Raw genomic sequence first — 19,157 nt, 5'->3', positions numbered from 1 at the left:
GCGCGGCCGCGCGTCCAGCCGGTTCGTGCAGCAGAGGTCACTCTGGACGGACCGCCGTCCTTTTTCGACGTTTCCAGACTGACCTCTGGGCCACAATGACGGGAAACATCTCAACGCCTTCAAATCAACACGTGGAGGGTTCACACCGCACGTGACGTCACTTCTCAGACCTCCATGAATGTAGATTTCTCCTCCTTTGAATGAACACGACCAGGATTAACTTTGAAGGACAAACACATTTAATTTATTGTTAACAACATAATAATCATAAACAAATATTATATACATAAATTTCGATTTGCTAAATCATCTGCAGTGTGGAAAGCACTTAAAAATGAACTCTCACTCCAAAGCAAATGGAGAAGAAAAGTTAAGCAAACCCACAAGCATGCCACAAAGTTAGTGGCACTTTTGTCTGAATATGATTTAATTTAACCCCTTGTTCTACTCCTTAGCTGTTTTGTTTTTTTCTTTGGTTTGGTATTGACATCCATTTGTGAAATATATATATATAATATTGCATTTCAGGAGGTGTGATTCTGAAGCAGCTGATACTCGACTGACATGTAAAGAAGCGAGACTGTCGTTGTTCTGTGCTGTTTTTGTTTGTATGTTCTAAATAAAGTTGAAAAAAACAGATTTCACACCTGTTAGGTGAATAAGAAATAAATAAATAAAAGACACGTTCAATCACGACATCATCCGATCCAGGACAGTGATGGAAGAGGTACGCAGCTCCTTTATTATAATAACAATATTATTGTAAATGTACTGCATTAAAACCTATCATAAAAGCTTTATTAACCATTACTACAGCTCACAGGTTACTATAACAGGAATAAAAACCCCAACCACAATTTAAAAACAAGAAACACAGGAGGACACTCGTTGAGAGAGAAGCCAATAAAAGGGTGATAAATAAAAGACATTTTATTTATGTCTATAAACAGACATAAATAAAAGACATTTTATTTATGTCTGTTTATAGACATAAATAAAAAGTCTCTTTTATTTATGTCTATAAACAGACCTGTCTCAATAACACCTCGTGACAATGTAAATTAGTCTCAATAAAACAATTCATTTATAAAACCTGTTTCTGTGTTTTTACTGAGTGACAGGCAGCCTGAGTGACAGGCAGCTCCGTTTGGGATCTGACCCGGAAGTAGTTCGGAGCTGGAGGTTAAACTCTGCCGGGAAATGCTGCCGTCATAAACAGGCAGATGAAAATAGAGAATAAGCTCCGTGAAGCGGCCCCGACAGGGACAGGTAATGAAACGGAGGCACCGGACAGCCGCAGCGCGTTCACAGTCGGTCACAGTTGTCCACATTTTCGCTGCGTTGCGTCAACAAAAGTCAACTTTCAGGATTCAAAGGCGGGTGAGCTAGCATGCTAACCACTAGCTGGCTAGCCGTAGCATCTGAGGGTGGCGGTGGCTGCCATAGCAACCGCTCAGGAAACACTGGCCGCTAACGCTAGCGTCGGGTTTGTTATGCTAGCATTAAACACGACGTCGAGGGACACGTGAGCGGGAGACGAAGTCCATCATGTCACTGGTCAGGTCATGGACCTTCACCGCTGCCCGCTCTCCCTGCTCGTCCCTCGGCTCCGTGTTGTGGGTGATGACCGTGTTGACTTCAGCTAACTTGGCCAACGGTAACTTCATCACATGCGATGAGCTAACGTGAGCTAACGTGAGCTAACGTGAGCCGACGAGGCCTCAAACTTCCCTCGTTATGTAAACTGGCAGCGACGCTCCTCCGACCTGGACGCGTTTTCACTGGATGTCAGATCAGCTTCACGTTTCACTTTTGTCGGTGTAGTTTTGTGTCGCGCCGCTAACTTCAGCTGCTGCTCGTTTGTTGTCAGTGATTCATCCACATCAGCTGGAAGCTGAAACGCGTTTCATGTTGTTGTTAAAGCTAAACTTGGTTAAAGTTAAAGCTGACGTGCATCGTTTTCTATCGGTAGTTCAAAGTGTCTCATATCATCTAACTTTACATTTCAACACTTTCTCTGTTTTGCTGTTCTTCTAATGCTGGTTGTTGTTGTTGTTGTTGTCGTCGTTGTCGTTGTTGTTGTTGTTGTTGTTGTCGTCGTCATCGTCTCGTGTGTCATTTCAGTATTCAGCTTGAACTAGAATGGATGTTGATGACTGCAATGGCCGGTCCTGCATATCAGGTCGAACTCTGGTTTGTTTAATCACAGATTTATTTACCGTCTGCGGTTTGTTTTTCAAATGATACAAATATTTTGTTGGTTTTTCATTTTGGTTGCAGGCAGCGGAGACTCCTCGATGGAAAGAGAGTTTTCTGGGGCCCTCGGAGGTCCGACGGCGAGCACCCCGAACAGCAAGGAGAACTCTCCGAGCCGCTCCCTCACCGGTCCGTGACAGACTGAGGCGTCTTCATAAGTTACTCTCAGCGTGACGTTTTTAAAGTTGGACAAATATGTTATGATCATTTTACTATTAAAATCACACTCTAATCCATTTCACAATATAAATCTGAGATGACATGTAAATCCGTCCTCGCTCTGTTGTCTTTCTCATCTTGTTTTGTTTTTTGTTTTGCTCTCCTGAAGCCAACTCCATCAAAGTGGAGCTGTACAGCGACGAGGACCCGGGACGCAGCACCGAAGACGAGAGAGGGGAGCGGGCGGAGGAAGGAGGGCCAGAGCAGGGATCTGAAGCTGTTGCAGGCTACAGGGAGCTCACCGGTCCCGACGCGATGCCACGCGGAGCCATCCGACTGCCAAACGGAAAGCTCAAGTGTGACATCTGTGGGATGATCTGCATCGGGCCGAATGTTCTCATGGTGCACAAACGCAGCCACACAGGTGACGGATCACTTCAGTTCACATCACTATTTTCTGGGAGAAGATATAAAAGAGGTTAGATACAGAAAATATGTTGGATTTTGGCATGTAATTGGAACAAAAGCTTGATTTATGTCTGCACACATTTTGATGGACAACGTGAACTTTTGTTGACATACAAAGAACTGGAGTTAGAAATATTTAGAAAAAATACTCATCACGCGGAGACTTGTGTGTAAACGTGTCTTAAAACTAGCCGTCAATCAAGATGAATGGATTTGATTTTGAACACGCTGCTGCACTTAGTTTCTCAGAATGGCCTCGGTGTCATGAGACAATGTGCCAGATGTTTTTGACTCACTTAGAGAGAGAAAAGGCGTTGACAAGTCTGATCTATCAGCAGGTGAGCGACCATTTCAGTGTAATCAGTGCGGCGCCTCCTTCACACAAAAGGGGAACCTGCTCCGCCACATCAAGCTGCACTCGGGGGAGAAGCCTTTTAAATGTCCCTTCTGTAACTACGCCTGTCGAAGACGAGACGCCCTCACCGGCCACCTACGCACTCACGCAGGTTGGACACGTTCGAGCACGATCGGCCTTCTTCTTCTTCTTCTTTTTCTAACATTGACGTACGAGGGCATTAATGATGCTTTCTTCCCACGTTTGTCTCCAGTGTCCTCTCCAACCGTAGGGAAGCCGTTTAAGTGCAGTTATTGCGGCCGCAGTTACAAACAGCAGAGCACGCTGGAGGAGCACCGCGAGCGCTGCCACAGCTACCTGCAGAGTCTGGAGTCTCAGCAACCGACCGGTGCACAGAATCCAGGTACGTCCAATCACCGTCACGCAGGTGTCAGAGGGTCATCTACTTCTCCATGTTTGGTTTTACATCGATATCTCCTTTCAAGAGGGATTGTAGAAGTAGAAAATGTAGTGTGCCTCTATGACAAGGTAAAGCACAGGACCCTCCCCCCCCCCACTCACAGTCACTTGTATTTCAAACAGGTGGTTTAGATTTTAACTCAGGACCAAAGTCTGTGTGGGTTGTACAGTTTGTTTGTACTGTGTGCAGGAGAGGAGATGAGAGAGCTAGAGTTTATACCAGACTCTCTACTGCAGCCCTCCTCAGACAAGATGGCATTTATCGATCGGCTCGCCAACAGCATCACCAAACGCAAGAGATCCACACCACAAAAATTTGTAGGTGAGCATTTGGTCTCAGTGTGGACGGTTTGAGGAAACTTAAAGTGGGACACCGTGTGCGTTAAGACGGATCTGTTTGTCCTGAAGGCGTCACCACCAGCTTTTAGGACTTTATTTCAAGTTTTTATTTTTGCTTGCCAGCAATTATTTGGTTTGATCTGTCTCGGTTATGAATGCGGGACCGGACTCGGTATGAAGCCGCGCTGCCGGCTCATTTATCTCGATAAACTTTCCAATTCGTCTTCTTTTGTTTTAGTAAAATGCTCTGGTGGCTTCTTCTACACAAACTCATGATCCCGCGTCTCTCTGTCTCGCAGGGCAGAAGCACATCCGCCTCAACCTGGCAGATTATGAAATCACCACCGGGATGGATAAAGACGGGGACATGCACGCAGGGGACCTGGAGGTCCCGCACTTTACTGGTCTGGGAGGAGAATACGCAGGCGGAGCAGGTAATGGAGGAGGAGCGGTGTCAGACACACTGAGGCCGCTGCACCTTCCCACCTCTCACCCTTCCTGTCTGTCAGAACTCAGGCCGGTCCACAGCTCCTCTCACGCTGCTCTCGGCCCGCGGTTGGATTGCACGGGGACGGGAGCTGGGCTGGGTGTCGGGGGACGGGAGGCGGCGGAGGGTCACGAGGACCTGCCTGCCGCTCGGAGTCACGTCCCCTCACCTAGCAACGGTTGCCATGACTCTACAGACACAGAAAGCATGCCGGACGAGCCGTGCAACAGCACCGCGCTGACTCCGAGCCTGCACAGCAACAACGGCCACCACCTCCTCCACTCCCACAACCACAAACCCGCGCCTCCCCCCGCCGCGCACCACAGATGTCGGGACAGACACAGCCCCATCCAAGCCAAAGACCGGGAGGCGGAGCGAGAGGACGGGGGCCACGGCGCCCTCCCGCTTCCCGCGTTCGCCCCGACGCCCAGCTCCCCCACGGCGCCCTCCTCCACCTCCAGGGAGGCGTTCCGGGTCGTGGACGCGGAGGGGCGAGCCGTGCGTTCTTTCCGCTGCAGGCACTGCCGCGTGCTTTTCTTAGACCACGTCATGTTTACCATCCACATGGGTTGCCACGGTTTCCGTCAGCCTTTCGAGTGTAACATCTGCGGCCACCGCAGCCAGGACCGCTACGAGTTTTCCTCGCACATCGTCCGTGGAGAGCACATCCTCGACTGAGGAGGAAGGACGCGGACCGCCTGCTCGACCGAGAGCGTTCCTCACGCTGGGACGAGGACCTGGCTGGGTTTGGTCTGCACGAGAGCCGAAGGGGCCGCCGACGGCACCGAACGGACACTGAATATTTAAAACGGGCACCGTCACAGTCGGCGTGTCCCCTCGTCGATGAAAACATTATTACAAAATAACGGTCCTCGTTACTTTCAATGCACTTTCAAAGAAAATATTATTTAAAAAAGCATTTATCGATAAATGTGTTCCAAAGTAGACAAAGAGCCCAACGCACCTTTTCCTCCGCAGATGTGCCTTGCTCCAAAATTCAGGAGTTAAATCTGATGCACAAATTGTGGTCGACAAATCTGACTTTTGTCCATAACCTGAAAACCTTCCTCTCTCGTGCACTTTAACATAGATGACATAAAGAAATCTGAGTATGTAGTTTATAGGTTCTGTACAGATTTATATGCCTTGTTCTAAAAGCACCTTCTGATTCCCAAACAAACCTTAACGTTCGGCAGACTTTTTTCCAGCTTGTGGATTCTGTGCAGTAGACTGTTTTTATTTTTTTTTAAATGCGAAGTGAAGTGCAGACCAAACTCACAAACCAGGTCCGAGTCAGGTAGACTTTAATGTTCGAGGGGCTGTCCGGGAATTAGAAATGCACTTTGGTTTTTGACTGGAATGGAACGGAGGTGTGTGTGTGTGTGTGTGTGTGTGTGTGTGTGTGTGTGTGTGTGTGTGTGTGTGTGTGTGTGTGTGTGTGTGTGTGTGTGTGTGTGTGTGTGTGTGTGTGTGTGTGTGTGTGTGTGAGTGTGTGTGTGTGACAGAAGCTGAGAAACCTTCTGTTGTTGTTGTTGTTTTGTTTTTTAAAATAAGTTGAATAAGTGGAAAACGAAGACCTTTACGTGTGTGACTGCCGCTCGGGCCGACGTGTGAATCGTTTGTTTTTCTTTTCTATGACTGCTTTCGTTGCACTGATACCTGCCAGAATATTATGATTATATTAAACTATTTTGTAGAATACATTAACGAACCTGCACATTTCTCTCAAACACGCGAGACGAACCGGTGGAAATGTTGTTCTCCCGAGGATGGAGCTTCACTGCCACATCGTTAGAGATTACGGAGGAGGTTACCGTGTTTATTACTTTCCCTTTCATAACTTCACCCAGCGTGAACTAACTGATCTATTTATGCTGTATTTAAACATTCTCGGTGTTCTGTCTTTGTTATCGTGCCTTTCTTCACCTCGTTGACCCGACCGAAGGACGCGAGCAGGTGATGCTCGTCACGGCTCCATTTAAGTCGTGGAGTTGTTTTCCAGACGCTGTGAAGTCCGTTTGTTCTACAGGACCGACGTGAGGCTGCAGTCAGCAAAGAGACGACTCGTACGCTTAAAGCTCAAAGTGACATTTTGAATTGAGTTCAGTGGAGTGGCAGTTCAGCACCGTCCTCACAGGCTCGATCCAAAAAAGATGTTTTATTTGCAGACTCACCGGTCGCTTCCAGTCAAATGAAACGGGAGTTTTTCGTATCAATTTTGTCGATCGTTATCTATAAATAATAAATGATCCTACTGTGGTCGTTTATGCAGAACTAGTCAGTTGAAACGACACCGTCAGCTCCTGATTCTGTTTGTTTCCGTTGAAGCAGCTGTCAGAGTCTCTGTTCATATTTGAAGCACAATAAGTTTAATGTCCAGTTTAATGTGTAAATCACAAAACTCTGAACAAAAATTTATATTTGTAATTTGTGTTTGAGATTTCTTCCCATTTACTCCATTTTAGGAGCAAGAAAGAAGTTTAAGGCAAACTGACTGAAAGATTTGTTAATACAGAGTCAAAGAAGGCAAAATCAGCTGACCTGAGCCCATTCATTTGGGTGTAATTCAGATTAATTTTACTGAATGAGATTCTTTATTTATTTTTTCAGCTCCAGCAAGCATCACTTTTAAAACTCTGCAGTCTGAAACCACTCAACCATCTGAGATGAAATGAATATTTTGGGTGGCGTTGGTGTCGTGAACGGTTTCTTGGGTTTGTCATATACTGAACTCATTGATTCTCACCTTTTAAATAGTTGTCTAGATACGCAGGAGGTCAGAAATATTGTTTTCATGGACACAAGTTATAAAAAGAAGAAAAAAAAAAGAAAAAAAAGCAGTGCTGGGTTTTATTTTTAGATGAGCGTGGTTCAGTGCGACACCAAATCATGTCCCCACGGCGGAGCCACAGCACCACCACTTCCTGCTGTCACGGTGGCAAAATGAACAAATACAAGTGAATTAATATATTTGTATATAAATTAGGGAGGAAGCTGCGAGGTAAACATCATTAAAGCCTTGTAGACGCTCAGATGTTCTTAGTTTTGCAGGAGACCTTTCGATTTAAATGATGTTCATGTTTTTCTCACTTTATCTGAGGAAGAATTGTTCTCAAGTGGAGCGACGTTTCTTGACAGGAAGTTGGCTTTTAGTGCACATCGCTGTCGCCTGTACCCACAATGCACTCTGGGAACAGAAGCCTAAATGTGGGGATTGGGTTTTATTTCATCGAAAAGTTACTTTAATAATCAAATGATCTTGCCTTAATATGTGAACAGACTGAACACATTGGGAAAGAAGTTGATTTTAAAATGTCGTTTCCTGCAGTCTGATTTTAAAACGTGACACCAAAGTCGTCATTGCAAATTTCAAAGTGAAGGCTTTGACCAATGATCCCCCCCCTCCCCCTCCGGTCCGTGTGGTTTGTGTGCAGTAGACTTTGCTGTCGTGCCTTTTATGCATTTATTCCCTCAGTGTGAAACTAAACTTACTGCTCTGGTGGTGCACATTATAAAGTCTTGTTATTTTGTCCAGATTTGATAACTTTACCTAAAAACCACCATTAATCAGCGACCCTGGCCTGAACTGGCTTTATTTTTACCATAAATACATTGAAATTAATAAAATAATGCAGACTACTACGAGCCAAATAAAACCAGAGATTTTTTCCTTTACCTCACGAGTATTTGCAACCGTAGTTGCATTATAGAAGGAAGCAAATTCACCATATTGATCCACTGTGATGTGCTAATTAACCTCATGCATGTGGTCCCATCACTGCACCCCCCCCCCCAATTTTCAGTTCCAGTCTTAAGGACTTTAAATAAAAAAAACCTCTAGCTTTGTGGTATTTTGTGTTTTAAGGTTTCCCCTGTTGCACTATTTGTTCCCTTCAGTTGTCCATCTTTAATTTCTCCTCTACAATGGTCTGATATCGCTTTAAATAACTGCAGAGCCTTTTCAAAATGTATCATATGTAATTATGCATTTGCGTAATTTGATCTTAAAACTGCTGTAAAAGTTTTGTACTGTAAGAAAAGTCTATTCCAAATAAAATACTTGACCAGCTCGTCTTTCCTACGACCACACGGCACGCAATCAATGAATGAGCTTCACACGGCTTTTTTTGTAAAGACTTTTTCCCCTTTTATTGTTCAGGTGTACAGCATCTTCAGGTTCTGCTCTACATGGGCTTTTGAGGAGGTCTTGGTGCTCCAGTCTGGAAGAGAGAAACAGTTTTACATCAGTACGCGCGTCCTGCTGCAGATGGTTGTTGTTTTTTATCAGGACTGGATTTGGTTTAAATGTTTAACTTGTTCCTTTTTCATAATGCATCATAGTTTGATCCTCAAGTTACATCAACACAAGTTGGTCTTTGAACACCTGACTTTTGCTTTCACATTTACAAAAGAGTAAATCTCACATTAGGAGCCTTATTTCAGTCTTTTCACATTTAGTTTTGGCCTCGTGTTGTTCGCTGCAGTAACTGGAAGCTTCTCCGTGAGCAGCCGCCTCACTAACTTCTACCAACAAACCTGCACGTGAGGCCTTCAGGGGACATTTGCAAATTGTAGCTACAGAAAAAAATAACCAGGGTTACACAACTGCATGAAATATTTGCTATGCGGTGCAATTCTATAAAACTGCTATCAAAAAAAGTACAGTTCAGGTATCAGTGCTGGTATTAAATGTTTTTAAATGCTCACCAGCCCAAACCACAGGTAAAGTGTGTGTGTTGTGGATGCTACTCACAGTGGGCCTGAATCTGGGTGGTGGGGTTCGGTCTTTCCGGGCCTCACAGGAGCGGTTCCTCACCACCTTACTGTGGATGGCGCAGCTGACACAGTAGTGCAGCTTCACGTACAGCTTCGGCAGAACGTACGCTGCAGGAGGGAGGAGAGGATGGAGGAGAGGAGGGAGGAGAGGAGAGGATGGAGGAGAGGAGGGAGGAGAGGAGAGGAGAGGATGAGCCGCCGGGAGCGTAACGCAAAGACAGATTACGACGACATAAAACGTTTTAAAACTCACAGTCGAACACGCTGGCCTCCGAGATGTCTCTCACGGCTGCCGCCTCCACGATGTTCCTGATGACGAACTTCTTGATGGCCTTGTCCTTCGGGACGCAGCGGGCGCAGTTGGTGCAGCGGATGGGCTGCACGTGCCCGCGGCCCTTCTTGGCACGACCGTTATTCCTCCTCTTCTTGGTCTGAAAAATAGGAGACGTAGTTAGAAGCAACAACTATTGTACCGAATACTTAAAACACAACGATGATCTCCCCCCCCCCCCCCCCCCCACCCATGTAAAACTACTTCTGGTGTTTGGATACCAGTCAGACGTTTATTTAAGGTTAATATAGAAACTAGTATTAAAGTTTCCAACATCAAAAGTTATTTACACGAACCAACTTCAGTGTTGCAGACAAATGAAGTTATTTTACAATTTACTGAAGGAATAATATGACTTTACTTTCACAACTGTAACATCTGGACACTCCGCTTCTTATCGATCAGCAGATAACCACGTGCACCGTGTCGTTAAATGTGACGTCAACAATCACATCCTTTACTTGAACTTCAGTGTTTGTGAATGAAGGTCGATCACGAGTCTGATTCGGTTCACAGCGGATTGTCAAAGGTGTCGAACTTTAGGCTTTTCTGTGAACCAACAGTTCATTTTAAACGTGAATATCCACATCTGTCTCCGGTTTCACCGCGTTAGCAGCGCCGCTCTCCTCCGCTAGCTCACGGAACACATGCACAAAAACGGCTAGCCTGCTAACAGCTAGCATTTAGGCCCGAACTATTTTTTCCATCTTTCTGACTGATATTTGACGTCGATGCTTCACTATGATTTAACTATGTGTTTATAATGCCTAAAAAGGGCTAATTTTGTACCACTACTCGAATAAAACGTCATTTTACTCCGGTTTTGCCACACGGCCGCCGGTGGATCACACTCACCATGTTGCACGGGAAGCTGGAAAGAGGACCGGAAGAGGTTGAACCGCGGGAAGTAGAGCGAACCGCTCCGCCCTCTGAAATCCCTCCGCGAAACAAAACAACCTGCGTTAAGGTTTTATTTTATTTTTATTGTTTTGTTTTTTTTAAATACTTTTTAAGCACACAGTTCATACGAGAAAATATTTATAGGACTTTGTTCTGGAAAATAACAACAATGATTTATTTATTTATTTTTTTTACTCGCGGAGGGATTTCAGTGTGCCCGTGATATGGCCACGCGTCACCGGAGTGAGGAGCTCGGTTACTGTGTTAATCCGAAGAAGAAAAGTAGTTCTGACGGCCTCGCTGTGTAATCAAACAAACAGAGTTGACTTCGGCTCAGTCTTATATTTCTTAAATCTCTCGTTGAATCTAAGCGAGGTTTTGTTTGTAATCAATTTGTGACTGAAATGTTCAATGAAATGTAATAAATCTAATTAATTGTACCATTTTTTATTTGTCATATTCTTTTCAACTTAACTTGAAATCAATCAATGAATGATTTGTAAAATATTAATAATGTTGTTGACATACATTGACAGCTGAATCAGATGGTTACATGACCTTTGAACTTGTGGGACTGATGTGTTTACACCAGGTTGAGATCTGATCACAATATGAGTTGATTAAAGCCTGTCTGAGCCAATCACCACACGCCTTTAACATGTTTTCTCTTACCCATTATAATACAGACGGATCACATGTTAATATCAGCTGTGAATGTAGTCATAAAGTTCGGCAGCAGCTGTTTTTCCTGCTTACTGACAAAAAAAACACTCAAGCTGCAACTTCTTCAAGCTCATTAATCAGAAATTTCCCCAAAGACTGAACTCAGCCAACGACCGCCCACTAACTCTGATCCAGGACTTACAGACAGTGAACATGTCACTTTTAATCAGGCTTTTCATGGTACAGTGTTTATCTCCGAACCTTTTATAATTTCACAATACGGCTGTAAAAGCACAGCAGCAAACAAACGCAAAGAAAACCTTCAATTTAAAAAAATTTATTTAAATAATTCTGTATCTCCTTCTTATTTCTTCTTGCTCTTCTTGTCCTTGGCCTTCTTCTTGCCGGGCTTCTCGGTGTTGGCCTTGTTGTACAGGTAAAGTCCCACCAGGCCGAGCAGAGTGGGCACCAGGGCCAAACACACCAGCGGGAACACGTCGTTCACCATCTTCTGCCACTGGGTCTGCTGCGAGAGCGAGATCACCTCCACCTCGAACTCCAGAGCGGCATCACCTACGACATCCGGGTCACGTTAAAAACACAGTTGCAGTGTGCGAAAGCAAAGCCATGTGCATGTTTACACAATGCATGTGTGACTATCTTTATGGCTTTAAGTTCTTGTGTTTTGATGAAGGGGGTGAAAATTGTGGTTCTTCATTGACAAATCATTCATAAAGTCCAACTACTAAATACTAAGTGGGTGTTTAGTTGAGTCTAAATCTGGTTCCTGAATATCATCGCTAAATTTTAATACATTCAGTCACCGCTTGTTTCCAATCTACATTTGTTAATATTAATAATAATAATGAAACTTTTTATTCACAGCACCTTTCATACATAAAATGCATCTCAAAGTGTTTTCAGTAGAAAGTAAGAACAAAGACATGAAATATTCTCCATTATAATAAACACATGGATTTAAAAAAAACATTCTCATTAACACTGTGATACTGATTTTATTACAATCAATCAAGTGTTCGGTACCTGGAATCGTAGGAGGATAACCTTTCTTCCCGTAGGCCAGGTGAGGAGGGATAGTGGCTTTGATTTTCTGGCTGAATGAAGAAAAAAAAAAAAAAAAAAGTCATTTTCTGAGGAGACATTTTTTTTTTTAATCAGTTTATGTTTTCTTGAAGTGATTCTTTACTTTTCACTCACCCTTCACAGACACCCACCAAGCTTTGTTCCAGACCTGATGAAAACCAAACAGGTCAGCACATTCCCGGGAACACGACAGTCCGGCTCATCACGGCGTCATTTATTGAGCAACAAAAGGATTTTGTACTTTCCGAACTCACCGGGGATGACGGTCCTCTTCCCCAGCTCCACGACCAGAGGATCCCGAGAGAGAGACGAGTCGATCACCTTCCCGTCCATCAGTTTACCCTGAACGGAGAAACATCCCACGAGGAGCGGGAACCAAGAACAGAGAACACGCGGACATTTCACAGCTTCATTCGTTTACATTTATCAGATGTGGCTGTTTGTGCGCGCGGTGAATATTTTACAGACTTTCACTTTAAAGATACATGAAAAAAAAACTATGATTTTAATGATTTGTAAAAATATCCTTCCGATACATTAAAAACATTCACTCATAGTTATTAAATGATGTCTTAAAGCAGCTTTCTACAGATTTTATGCACTTTAAAGGTGTTTTTGAACAAATCCTCAACAATTCCCTCCTGAAGTTAGAAAGTAAAAGTGAGGACTTGGTATAAATAAAGTAAACATGAACTGTCTTTATGTTGGATATTATAAACATACAGTAGATGATAATATACACCGTCAGGATGTTGATGGATTTGCTGACGGCACACGACCGTTCTGCTGCAGAGTTTTTCTGTTTCATTTGCTTCGCCTGCATCGTTTGCTTTATCTGAATCCTTGAGGGTTAATTATTGATTAATTGATTAGAACAACCGGACTTTTAGTTCGCGCCTCGTTAGGAGAAGGAAACCTGGCAAAGGTCGAGTCCAGTAGTTGTTAGAAGAAGTGAGAAGGCGAGATGAGATGACGTCATTGAAGAGCGCCAGCTAAACCTCAGAATGACGTGAAGATATTAATGGAAATATGATGTTAGTTTCATCAGGCTGTTTTTAATGGACATTGATGAAAATTATTCTTATTATGTAATAATTGTGACATGTCTAACTTTGCCAATCAAAAATCACAAATAATTCTTATGGCACACATTAGTATTATGTTCCTCTGTCTCTACTGCATGAAGAGTCTGAGACCTTGTTTGTGCCTCATTTGTTATAATTATAACCAAGTCATAGTGTGTAATAAACCCAGTGATGATTGACAGATGCAGAAGGCCAGTTAACAACACTAACTTCTGCTTTAAACATATTTTGAACCACCTAAAAGAGTAAAAAAGATGTTTAACCCGCCTCAAGTTACCAACGTATTTCATATCTGGGAAGGAAAAACTGGATCTCGATGTCTCTTTTTTTATGAAACAGAACATGAACACAGTTTTTTATCATTAAAAAATATAAAGTGTTGGATGTTTAAAAAGCTACAGCAGTCAGTTTGAACTTTTGGCTTGAGAGATTGTTATTTTTCAGGAAGAATCGACGATCTGCTGCTATAATTGTGGAAATGACGTGTGTCCCCTTTAGAGGAGCACACTGGAAGCTGAGTCAGCTGATATCGGCCCGTCACAGTCATCAGTCATCAGTGTACGTTGTCCGACATGAAAACTGTTTTTAACAGAAAGATAGAGCCGAAAAAGACGCTTTGTGAAAGTTTTAAATTGGACTTGTAACTATTTATAATTATGAAGTTTCCTGTGAAGTTTACAGTTTCAGTGTAATAAAGTCATTTTGGAGACGAAAATTGTTTTTTAACTGTAAAATCTCCTGCCTCCATTTCATATCGTTGTAAAAATCATATTAAAAGGACCATTGCAATAATCGTGTTATCATATATTGCATGTACATTATGTATATAAAGAATATTGGCTGATATTCTTTCACTACTTTTTAACAATAGAAGCAGCAGAAGTGACGTTTCAGAGGAAATATCTGACATGTCATTACATTATAATAAAGTTAGAGTTTCCATGTTGATCAGCATATGTGTGTGTGTGTGTGTGTGTGTGTGTGTGTGTGTGTGTGTCAGAGCTGTTATTGCTGACGTGTTGCACCGCCCCGCCGCCCCGCCGGTCTCACACACCACAAACAACCCCATTTCCAACGGACACCCTGAACCCATCCGGAGGCCTTCAGTCGCACCCCGCAGCGCTTCTTTCAGGTTTTAGGATTCACATCCAGCCTGCGCGTGAGGATGACACCCCGCGGGCTCCACATGGCTCGTGCGCACGGTGCCACATAGACAACAGCTGGCTTCGTCATCAGCTGGCCCGGGTGTCCCCACGAGTCTTTGAGAGACCGTAAACCGGACCAGGTCGTTTTTTCTCAGCTGACCGAGGAGACCCGGATGTCCGTGTGACTCACCGTGTAGTGGATCTGCAGCGTGTCTCCCATCGCGGAGCGCGTGGAGCAAGTTTCTGGCTGCACCTTGGATCAGAAGAGTTGTCCGTTAACACCGGAGCAGGTATTCAGAGGTCGGTACGAGGTGTAAAAACGAGCGTCCCACTCACCAGACTCTCCACCTGCAGCTCCTCCACCGCGTCTTCGTCTCCTCGTGCGAGTCCACAGGTGAGAGCTGCGAGCACGAGCAGAGCAACGCGTGACTTCATGGTGAACTTGTGGGGAAGAGCTGCCATCCAAGCAAATTCCGTGTCGGCTTCTCGTGCACTCAGCAGCGGACAGAGGAGGAGAGAGAAGCGGAGCTGCAGCGTCGGCCCGTCGGCGTCCGAGTCCAAGATGGCTCACTGGCAGCAGGCAACGCTGAGGTGTTGTAATACTGAAGCGATAAGGACCGGCAGTCCGCGGACGTTGTCCCAGCACCTGGGTCTCCCCGAAGAGCCCGCCTCAAACATTCCCACAGCATCCCATCAGGCTGCTGTGGCGGAAGCGGCGCTCTGTGGAGCCGCTGGGGGGCGCTGCTGCGCGGCCTCCGCTGCAGAGACGCCACGTCGCTGCTTGTCCGTCACGGACTCGCTGTCAGTTTGTTAAGCACCGCCCTCCTCCAGTCATCCTTCTCACAAATATTTGGTCTGATTTAAACATGATGAAACATTTCGTCTGCTGTGTGAGGTTTTGTCTTCAAGTGTTTGGTCAGAAGCACAAATAACAAAACAACAAAATAAAATGTGAAAATATGATCAAATGTGCTGAATCTTTAGTAGACGCCCCTTTGTTTTACAATTTAATATCAAATTAAGGACTTGTCAAGCAATCTTTTTTTTTAATGAATATAACTTTTCATGTTTGTTTGGTTTTTTTTGTCTCCAGGTACCTGCGTGTCTCCAACATTATTTAATTTATCTCCACTTTATATTTAGTTTGTAAAAGTTTCCTTTTGTTTGTGAATGTTCTACCAGAGATATTTTCAGCCATTGTTTTTTTCCCTATGCTTGTTGTTTTTATCTTTAATACTGAATTGTTTCTATCAGGCCGTAGTTGGACGAACAGGAAGACCAAATTGCTGCGTTCTTGCCTGCAGGCCTGATTTATTTGTCACCTTTGCTGCAGCAGAATAGTTCGGTTTATTTTCAGTTAGTTTGTTTGTAGTGGACTCTACATTTCTATGTTGTAGTTTCTATTTTTATTGGCTTTTTTTATGTACTACATATAACTCTCCACCAGCCCGCGCATTATTTCTTTTCTTTGGTTAATTCATAGTTGATTTGAATTGTGAATTAAACCTACAATTTATTTCAATTATTACTATTATGTCCTATATTTAGGCCTCTTTTGTAACTCAGTTGCTGTCATCCAGTGAAGTGGAGAAGTTTTATTTTCTCTATAGTATTAAAACTTTAGAAGTTTCCGGTTCATTCTGGGTCTTTATTCTCTCTTGGTCACAAGTTTGAATCGTAAACACTCGACTGGAGAACACTGTGTTGACCTACAGAGGTCAGGTGACCTCAAGATGTGATTTTTTTAATTGAAAAAATGTAATCTATTGTTATTATTGTTTTTATTTAGCACATGAAAGTAATAAAATCCCAGTTTACAACAAGTTTAGAGTAGATGTTTCTAGGACACGTTACAGTCCATCAACAATCGAGGACAAACTTCCCCTCAAATTTACCAACAGTTTAATGCTTTTAAAAAAAGACAGACAAAGAATTGATATCAACAGGAGGTGAAAATGTGATCTTGAATTGGGTGAAACTTTGTGACATTTAGCAGAGAGAGAGAAAGGAAATGCCAGATCGAACACCAGCTTTATGAATGAGTCACTTCCTGAGTACATTTAAAAATAAAAAATGTCACAGTGTTGTTCTCCTCTATGAATGAAACCCACCGTCTCTAAATGATCTGTGAAACCTTCGTCCACTGGTCCTCACGATCTATCAAAGCAAATGTTCAAAACAGCAGGAGGGATGAATTTACAGGAAGTTTAGATTCCCTGATTTAAAAGGGGGGAGATGATGAAGAAGGCCACAGTGCTGCACTGAAATAGAAACTGATGACTCATCCATGAGCAGACTAAAGATAAATCCTGCTTCTTTTGTCAGATCACAGAACTAAATGAGCAACAACACTTTTTAAAAATCTATTTGTCCTCAAAAAAACAAATTTTTAAATTCACAGGCTACAAGGCAAAACATTTTCTGTCCTAAAGACACTTATCAGCATCATAAATCTCTTTACCATTAATGCAATATTTCATAATTACATTTTATAATCATCATCTGCTGTGTTGTGCAGTGGATTCGTTACTTCGGTCTCCATCTGTGAGGAGAAATATTGCACAAGTGTTATTCAAAGCTGGAAAACAGTCTGTGTCCCCGTTTTCAAAAACCTTCACACGTACAACAGGAACTTTATGAAACAGGACGTCAACAGTTCAATTTAACTTCTAAAGTTCTTTCAGCTCGTTCACGTTAACACATAGCTGCAGAACTTTATGCCAATTAACATACAAGTACTTCAAAAAAAGGAATAGGCTCCTTATATTATCTGTAATATGTATTGTTCTTGATGTAATAAATATTGTCATTAACTCTGCATTTCTCTGTCGTAAGGTTTATTTAATGCTGGCTCTTTATTATTATACAATTGATTAATATTTGAGGAATCCTACATAGGAAGACAGAAATTTAATTAAATCATAAATCACTAATGGATGTTATTTTACTGAACATTGTTTGGATATAATTATGGTGTATTTTCTAGGTCAAGGTCAGGATAGAGGTGTCGGTGGTCCAAAAAAGGTCACCTCTACTTCTACCTGTCCAAACGTCCCCTCTGAAGGTCCGTCAGCAACGTTTCGGCTCTGCTCTCGCGAGATCTCGTTTCCTGTTGCGCAGCCTCCCTGAAAATATCGTGAGACGTCTCGTAGAGGACTGCTCGGCTAAGGTAAGTGGAGGTACGGGGCTCCACAACCCACACGGGACATTTCACGCGGGTCCCGGCAGGTGGTTAGAAAGCAGCGGGGGCTCGCGCGGCTCCCCTCGGGGTGGGGTAGCGCCGGCGGGCGGCTCGCTGGTAGCAGGACGCCCGCTGAGGTGATGCGCGGACGGATGAATGGGGTGGGGTGTGTGTTGGGGGGGGGGGGGGGGGGGGGGGGTGCTGCCGTCACGTCTAATCGATTAAAGCTGATTGAGACCAATAAATGAGTTCATTATGGATCCGGTAAAGAGGAAGTCGGTGTTGAAATGAAGCGCGCGGGTCGAAAACGACCCGAAGAGGAGTCCGATGAGCTGATGATGAAGGCTGCGCACCGTTAGTTACGTAACGTAGCATCCCGGGCTAACCTGATCACCCGTGAACCTGAACATGATCGGTTCGGTTCGGTTCGGTTCGACCCGGTTCGGTTCGACCCGGCTCGGCTCGGCTCGCCTCCCACACAGTAGCACAGCTGTCCTCCTGTGGGTGAAACGTGTTCAGCACCATGGACAGCTGCACGCATGTCTATTTATTTCTGTTTTCTACTACGTCCCTTGAGCTGCTGTCACAGGAGGATTTAATCTATATATATATATTTATATATATATAAATATATTTCTATGAACAGATATAAAACACGTGATAATTCAGAGTGTGATGTCACGTGTCAGTTCGCGCTGGTGCTTCAGTGTGTTTTAGACATCCAGAACAACATCTGTGGTTCAGGCTGCAAGAAAAGAACAAAATCTCACTTTTAAAGTTATTTTTGGAAACAGATTTTTACACCGTGCGTTCCTTCCAGTGATAAACTTAGTGTGCTGTCTGATCTGTATTTGTCTGATATATTTTACAGTTGCAACAACTAGTTGATGATCTGATCAATAGACGATTAACAGTCAACTATTTTTATAATGCATCGATGTTTTTTTGTTTTAATTGAAAATGCTTATTCTTTGATTTCAGCTTGTTAGATGTGAATATTTTCTGGGTCATTTAGTCTGTTATGATAATAAACCGAGTAGTTTATGGTTGTGGATGGTCGAGTTTGCATCTTTGGCTTTGGTCGACATTTTTTCACCCTTTTTCTAACATTTTAAACCCCAAACAGAAAATAACTGATCGATCGATTCTTTCAATCAAAGCAAAGAAAAGATTTCTCGCCTGCTGCTCCTCTCGAGGTTTTGTTTTTTTGTCTTTCTCTGACTCAGATGTAAAAGCTGCTGCTCAGCTAACTTTTATTTTCCCCTGACGTGACCGGATGTAAAAACTCGGTGTCGTCCGGAGGAGAAATGAAGTCCGGGTTCAGAGGAAGAGTCTCTGAGCCGGTAATGTAGGACAGTCTGCGTTTGCTCCGAGGGCTTTGGCGTCGTCGCAGGCGAACATGACGACGGCCTGAACAGATTGAAGCCTTGAAGTCATGGCACGGACGAA

General features: G+C 43.6%; 4 protein-coding genes across 7 annotated transcripts in view; 2 read left to right on the top strand and 2 right to left on the bottom strand.

Annotated features, from left to right (window-relative positions):
* The first annotated feature begins 1,182 nt into the window (after positions 1 to 1,182).
* Positions 1,183 to 8,630, top strand: LOC138201284 (zinc finger protein Eos-like). 4 transcript variants are annotated; one of them, XM_069154677.1, is made up of 8 exons: positions 1,183 to 1,269; positions 2,125 to 2,182; positions 2,281 to 2,385; positions 2,585 to 2,839; positions 3,222 to 3,389; positions 3,492 to 3,641; positions 3,888 to 4,019; positions 4,336 to 8,630. In XM_069154677.1, the coding sequence occupies exons 2-8, from the start codon at positions 2,143 to 2,145 to the stop codon at positions 5,199 to 5,201; spliced, it is 1,716 nt and encodes a 571-aa protein (XP_069010778.1). In that variant the 5' UTR covers positions 1,183 to 1,269; positions 2,125 to 2,142; the 3' UTR covers positions 5,202 to 8,630. The 4 variants fall into 4 exon arrangements, with proteins under 4 accessions (XP_069010778.1, XP_069010752.1, XP_069010769.1 ...); XM_069154651.1 differs by having other exon boundaries at positions 2,585 to 2,893; positions 3,219 to 3,389; XM_069154668.1 differs by lacking the exon at positions 2,125 to 2,182 and having other exon boundaries at positions 1,190 to 1,269.
* Positions 8,631 to 8,645: 15 nt separating this feature from the next.
* Positions 8,646 to 10,544, bottom strand: LOC138201305 (small ribosomal subunit protein eS26). The gene is made up of 4 exons (XM_069154689.1): positions 10,486 to 10,544; positions 9,553 to 9,730; positions 9,277 to 9,407; positions 8,646 to 8,743 (listed from the first exon to the last, which is right to left on the bottom strand). Exons 1-4 carry the CDS (start codon positions 10,486 to 10,488, stop codon positions 8,708 to 8,710), a joined length of 348 nt encoding a protein of 115 aa, XP_069010790.1. The 5' UTR covers positions 10,489 to 10,544; the 3' UTR covers positions 8,646 to 8,707.
* Positions 10,545 to 11,514: 970 nt separating this feature from the next.
* fkbp11 (FKBP prolyl isomerase 11) lies at positions 11,515 to 15,254 on the bottom strand. Its single transcript, XM_069154638.1, has 6 exons — positions 14,864 to 15,254; positions 14,718 to 14,780; positions 12,552 to 12,639; positions 12,412 to 12,445; positions 12,238 to 12,308; positions 11,515 to 11,766 (listed from the first exon to the last, which is right to left on the bottom strand). The coding sequence occupies exons 1-6, from the start codon at positions 14,987 to 14,989 to the stop codon at positions 11,558 to 11,560; spliced, it is 591 nt and encodes a 196-aa protein (XP_069010739.1). The 5' UTR covers positions 14,990 to 15,254; the 3' UTR covers positions 11,515 to 11,557.
* Positions 15,255 to 17,633: 2,379 nt separating this feature from the next.
* LOC138201270 (ADP-ribosylation factor 3-like) overlaps positions 17,634 to 19,157 on the top strand; it is a 5,064-nt gene continuing 3,540 nt past the window's right edge. The window contains exon 1 of the mRNA XM_069154624.1: positions 17,634 to 17,696. The gene's annotated coding sequence lies outside the window, so the exon portion shown is untranslated. The remainder of the gene's footprint in view (positions 17,697 to 19,157) is intronic.

The sequence above is a fragment of the Embiotoca jacksoni genome, unplaced genomic scaffold (assembly GCF_022577435.1).
Source record: "Embiotoca jacksoni isolate LCO1_2020_lvr unplaced genomic scaffold, fEmbJac1.0.p SCAF_1, whole genome shotgun sequence".
Lineage (NCBI taxonomy): Eukaryota > Metazoa > Chordata > Actinopteri > Embiotocidae > Embiotoca > Embiotoca jacksoni.
Note: the sequence above shows the minus strand (reverse complement) of the source record. Positions and strands in the feature narration are given on the sequence as shown.